Below are 5,387 nucleotides of genomic sequence, written 5' to 3' on the forward strand. Positions count from 1 at the left end.
GGTGGGAGCCCAGCACACACACCTCGGGGCCCGGTGGGAGAGGGCACGTGGTGGGAGCCCAGCACACACACCTCGGGGCCCGGTGGGAGATGGCATGTGGTGGGAGCCCAGCACACACATCTCAGGTCCAGTGGGAGAGGGCACGTGGGTCGAGAAGGAGCTGCCTCTAACAGCCCCAGCGTGGCCCCACAGCATGAGCTGTATGAGGACACAAAAGCGCCTCAGCGGCCAGAGGAAAGGAGCATAACTGCAACATGGCCCAGGCGTGGGAGGGAGCAAGAGGACAGTGGGGGGCCTGGACAGAGGGTCAAGACTTGACAGCTTCCACAGCACCCTGCCATTGGCCCTGCCACAGGAACCAGGACAGAACATCGGACTCTGCTGGGCTCTGACAAGCGGCAGGGCCTCCTCCCACTCCATGTGCAAAGCTGCACTGCGGTCTGGCCCTGTCCCACAACGGCCACAGCACCCACCGCCTGCAAGGAGCTCAGGACACCACCCCTAGGTCAGCACACAAGCGCAAAGCTAATTCCTTACAAGTCACAGGTACTGGGGGCAGCCCAGGCTCCAGCCTACCCCTGCACACTGCACGCTCCTGGGGAGCGTCTACAAAGACCACCACTCTCCACCACTACACAGCATGGGCTGTGTACCCTGCACCATGCCAAGTTGGGTTCTCTCGATGACCCTGAGACAGGTGTGAACTCGCCTGACCCACCGGTAGGAGGTGTTCCGAAGCTCGCTGATGACCTGGGTGAGTTGCGAGTGGGTCCTGGAGGCGTAAATGATCTTTGGGATGTCCGTGTAGCAAGCTGACCAGATACAAGCAAGCACGCAGGTCATGGCTCTCACACAACGTTCTCACGTACCAAAGGCAGGTGGCATTCAGCTAACTCAGCCCTGCACACAGCCAGCAATCTGATACCCCAGACACTCATTTATCAAAAATGGGTGACGTGGGTATTCCAGTGCCCGAATTCAGCAGAAAAGCCCAACCCCAGGTTTACACCCAGGATGGCAAGAAATTGTGTGGTACCTACAAAATGCTTGAGCTCTGCTTGAGACGGCAGAGGGCCCCGTGGACCACCCCACCCTCAGCACCATCCCTTTCCCACTGTCCCCACAGGAAGCCAGGAAGGGCCTGGGAACTAGGTCACCTATGGGGTCTCTATCAGCAGCAGCAGCACTGCCCCAGGATGACAAGGCCCGATCTGGGAAAAGCTCCCCTTGCATCCTCTCGGCAATCTTGCGGGCAGAGATGGTGTCTCGGAGGTGTTCTCGCCAGGCCAGGGTGGTGCACAGGAGGCACAGCGTCTTCCCTGTGCCTGTGGGGCTCTCCAGGATGCCATTCACCTTCTGAAGGAGTTGGGAGCAAGGGTTATGAGGAGGCCAGGAAGAGGTGAGGCTGCACAAGCCACCCTGAGAGAAGCCTCAGCAGCAGTGGGCAGCACTTTGAAGATGCAGAGGGCACTGTGAGGTGGCGAGGGCACCATGGGACCATGGAAGAGTCCTCGGGACACTTTCCACTCTTGCCCTAAAAGGCGTGAAGCAACTCGGCTGCCATCAGCAAACAATTTGCAGAACACTACGCAAAACACGACAATTATTTTTCAGCCTAAGGAGTAAGATGACTAATTAGGTATCAAGTCTCAAAATAGGAAATTGTTCTGCATTTCTGGATCCAAACATTAACGCTGTCTTATCTGATGTCCTACATACAAGCTCTCAGATGGGAACCTGAGCAGCAAACTCCGGGAGGGGAGGGGTGTGAGCCGGGTACAGGAGGGCACCCAGAAGGCAACCGGTGCTGCTGCCACCTCCCTGCACCCCCCAGACTCAAAGACCGTCAAAGTGAGGCTGGCCCCCACTGCCCCTAACGGAAATCCTTCCTCCTGACCCTTGGATGCCAGCCGCGCCTAGAGAGGCCCCGAGGCACTCCCAAGTCTGTCACCATCAAGGACGATCATCTTCACCTGTCAGTCTTCCCTTCCACCCCACCTGGAATGCCAGCCCTTTTTTTTTTTGGAGACACAGTTTCACTCTGCCGCCCAGGCTGGAGGGTAATGGCATGACCTCGACACCAGCCCTTTTTGTGACAGGGGCTGCGTCTCGCACGGAGGGGCCTGGCTGGAACCGCCCTGGCAGAAGCCCCACCCACGCCGACCCGCCCACGGTCCTTTACTCAGAGCCTGTGCTCTACCTTCTGCAGACACTCCAGGACCTTGGCCATGTACTCCTGCTGGCATTTGTAGGGCTGGAAAGGGAAGTCTACGGTCACACCATTCAGGACTATCTTGGGCATATCAGCCTGTTCTCAGGAGGGCTGAGCGCGTCGCTGCGGGGCAGGCTGATTCGGGTCTGTGCGAAAACACCACTCCGAAGGTCCCGGGGTCTCAGCCACGCCTGGCGGTCGACGCGAGCCTGTGCCCCGGGACACAGCTGCTCTCCTCCAGAATCCCTACGGCAAAGCCTGGAAAAAAGAAAGACCTGTCTGCAGACAGCCTTTGTGGGCACGGGCTTTCCTGGGCATTTCCACAAGTCCCTCCTGCGGAGAGGGTGGAGGACAGCCCGGGCACGCCCCAGCACGAGGGGCCGGCGGGGACGGAGGCGCTCGAGGGCCGCGCCCGGCCTCACCCCGCGCCCCGCAACCCCGCCCTTCTCCGGCAGAGGCGCGCGCGGCGCTGCAGCCTCCGCCGCAGGACGCCCGAGGGCTGGACGGGCACGCGGCGCCCCCGCCGGCGGCACCACGTCGGGGCGGAGGGTCTGCGCCGCCGGCCCCGCCTCTCCAGCCCTCCGCCCGCCTGGGGGCTGGCGGCCACTCCCCAGCCCGCCCGGGTGGGCAAGCAGGGGCAGCCGAGGCAGCGAGAGCGCCTCCCGGGACGCCGATCCGTGCCGCCCCGGGCAAGCCACTCAACCTCTCTGGGCCTCAGTCCGGCGCGGCCTGGGAACCGGGACTAGCAGGCGAGACGCGGACACACTGAAAGACGGCCCTTCCCTCCAGCCCCGGCCATGGGCTCCGCCAACGACGCGGCGCCAGCGCACACAGAAAACTACAGGTCCCAGAATGCAGCGCAGCCAATCCACCAGCTCGCGGCCCCGAGGGCGGCGCGGGGCCTGCCGGGACCGGTAGTTTCGAAAACCGTAACGCGCCCCCCCGAGCCGCTCAGGTAAAAGAACTACTTGCAGGGTCACTGCAACTCACTGCTCACTTGCCTTCGCGGCGAACCTTCTAGAACCGGGGGGCCCTCAGGAACTCAACCGACTGCAGTCGAGCGCCGCCACCGCGTGCCCCCTGTCAGCCAGTTCGGACTTCGCGGGCTGAGGCGCGCAGTCGCCGCTGAGCGCGCTGCACTTCCGCCCCCACTTCCGGTCCGCTGCTTCGTGCTCCGGTCGGAAACTGTTTCCCCGCGGAGGGGGTCCGCCTGCTCTTCGGCTCCTTGAGGTCTACGCGGCCCTTTGCGCGCTCCTTGCCCGGCTCCCCTGCCCGGTGACCCTCCCTTCCGTCGCCCACAGGCAGACATCTGGGGTCCTGCCCGTCTCCTCCCTTGGCGTCGCCCCCCAGCAGCGTCTCCGTTCCACCACCGCCTCCCTGGGCCCCGCCCCCACCATTGCCCGCGGAGCTGCACGGACCTCCTCCCCTGAGGCATCTTCCTTCTCGCCGCCGACCGCTCTCCCGAACATGGACGACGGCTGCCCCCGCCCAGGCGCCGGCCCCTGGGAGCCCTGGCCGCCTCCTCTCCTTCCTCTGCCGCTCGGCCCCGCTTCTGCCCGGTCCCCGTCCCCGCACAGGCCGGGCGGGCCTCCCTGAGTCCCCGGCACCCGGCGCCGGCGGACGGCACGGCGGACTCCCAGACGAGGCCCGCCAGCCCCGCGGGCTCAGCCCCGCGTCAGGCTGCTCGTCTCGGCGGCCGCAGCCCCCGTTTCCCAAAAGGCCTCACGAGGACGTCGACGCTGCCCGAGCGCGCGCGGCCCGCAGGCAGCGCCAGCCCACGGCCGTTCGACGCTCGCGGTTTCCCACGGTGGCGCGCGCGTGTGCCGCGCGATCCCACGCTCCCACGCTCCCACGCTCCTGCTCCAGACGGCGCTCGGCCGAGAAGCCCCCGCCATGGGCCTGTTCTGGTGACGGCGCCGCAGGCTGCCTGTCCGGGGCTCGGCAGGGAGCTGGCGAGGGGGAGGTGCAGCCACGCGCGCTTGTGGAAGGGGCTTCAGTGCCGCCCACGCTGCGGATACGGTTCGGCTGTGTCCCCCGCCACGTCCACCTCCAACCGGGATGCCCACGTGTGGAGGGAGGGCCTGCAGGGAGGTGATTGGATCGTGGGGTCAGTTTCCCCCAGGCTGCTCTCACGATAGTGAGTGCTCACGAGCTCCCGTGGCTGGAAGGTGGCGGGTTCCCCTTCTTCCTCTCTCTCTCTGTCTGTTCTCTCCTGACGCCGTGGCAGACCTGGGAACTACGACCCACAGATTTCGCCTTCTGCCATGATTGTAATTTTCCAGAGGGCTCCCCAGCCATGATCTCAGCTCGCTGCAGCCTCCACCTCCCAGGTTCAAGCGATTCTCTCAGCCTGCCGAGTATCTGGGATTCCAGGCACCCACCACCACACCCAGCCAACTTTTGTACTAGAGACAGGGTTTCACCATGTTGCCCAGGCTGGTCTGGAACTGACCTCGGGTGATCCACCCGCCTCAGCCTCCCAAAGTACTGGGATTACGGGCGTGAGCCACCGCGCCCAGTCAGGTAGTGTCTTAATAGCAGTCTGAGATCGGACAAATGCTTGACACGCTTCTCCCCGGACGACCCTGGGATAAATCCTCTTATTGTCCACATTTAATGTGTGAGGAAGTGAGGCACAGGGTGTTTAGACTGCCCAGAGCCTGCCAAGTAGCCAGGAGTTTTACCTTTTGCTGCCACACACCCCATCTGCTGGAGAGCAGTGGCCAGAAAGGGCTGTCCCGTGGACTGAGCTGAAGTCTTGAGTCATCTGCTCCTTGCCAGCTGCTGGAGGAGCTTGCATTCTGGCCTGGGGCGGTCAGGAACTCCCGCACCCCTGCTCACCTCCTCCAGTTGCCGACGTAGCCACAGCTCCCGCAGACAGCAGGTGCTTGAGATGGCTGCTGAACGAGTGTTCTACTGAGGTACAGGGCTCCTCCTAGGAGCCAGAGTTAACTTCAAGAGTGCAGAAGTCTGATAAAAGTCACGGTTTATGAAAAACATGTTTTTAGATGAATTCTTGCTCTTGTTGCCCAGGCTGGAGGGCAATGGCATGATCTCGGCTCACTGCAACCTCTGCCTCGTGGGTTCGAGTGATTCTCCTGCATCAGCCTCCTGAGTAGCTGGGATTACAGGCACCTGCCATCACACCTGGCTAATTTTTGTATTTTTAGTAGAG

The 5,387-nt window shown here is 63.0% G+C and overlaps 1 protein-coding gene across 1 annotated transcript in view; it reads right to left on the reverse strand.

Annotated features, from left to right (window-relative positions):
- RTEL1 (regulator of telomere elongation helicase 1) overlaps positions 1–2,617 on the reverse strand; it is a 39,244-nt gene extending 36,627 nt beyond the window's left edge. The window contains exons 1-3 of the mRNA XM_032256991.1: positions 2,201–2,617; positions 1,158–1,356; positions 719–812 (exon numbers count right to left, since the gene is read on the reverse strand). Of these exons, the coding sequence (XP_032112882.1) occupies positions 719–812; positions 1,158–1,356; positions 2,201–2,302 (395 nt within the window). The 5' untranslated portion in view covers positions 2,303–2,617. The remainder of the gene's footprint in view (positions 1–718; positions 813–1,157; positions 1,357–2,200) is intronic.
- Between the last annotated feature and the right edge of the window lie 2,770 nt (positions 2,618–5,387).

This window comes from Sapajus apella, unplaced genomic scaffold (assembly GCF_009761245.1).
Source record: "Sapajus apella isolate SASKATOON/1434 unplaced genomic scaffold, GSC_monkey_1.0 scaffold96, whole genome shotgun sequence".
Lineage (NCBI taxonomy): Eukaryota > Metazoa > Chordata > Mammalia > Primates > Cebidae > Sapajus > Sapajus apella.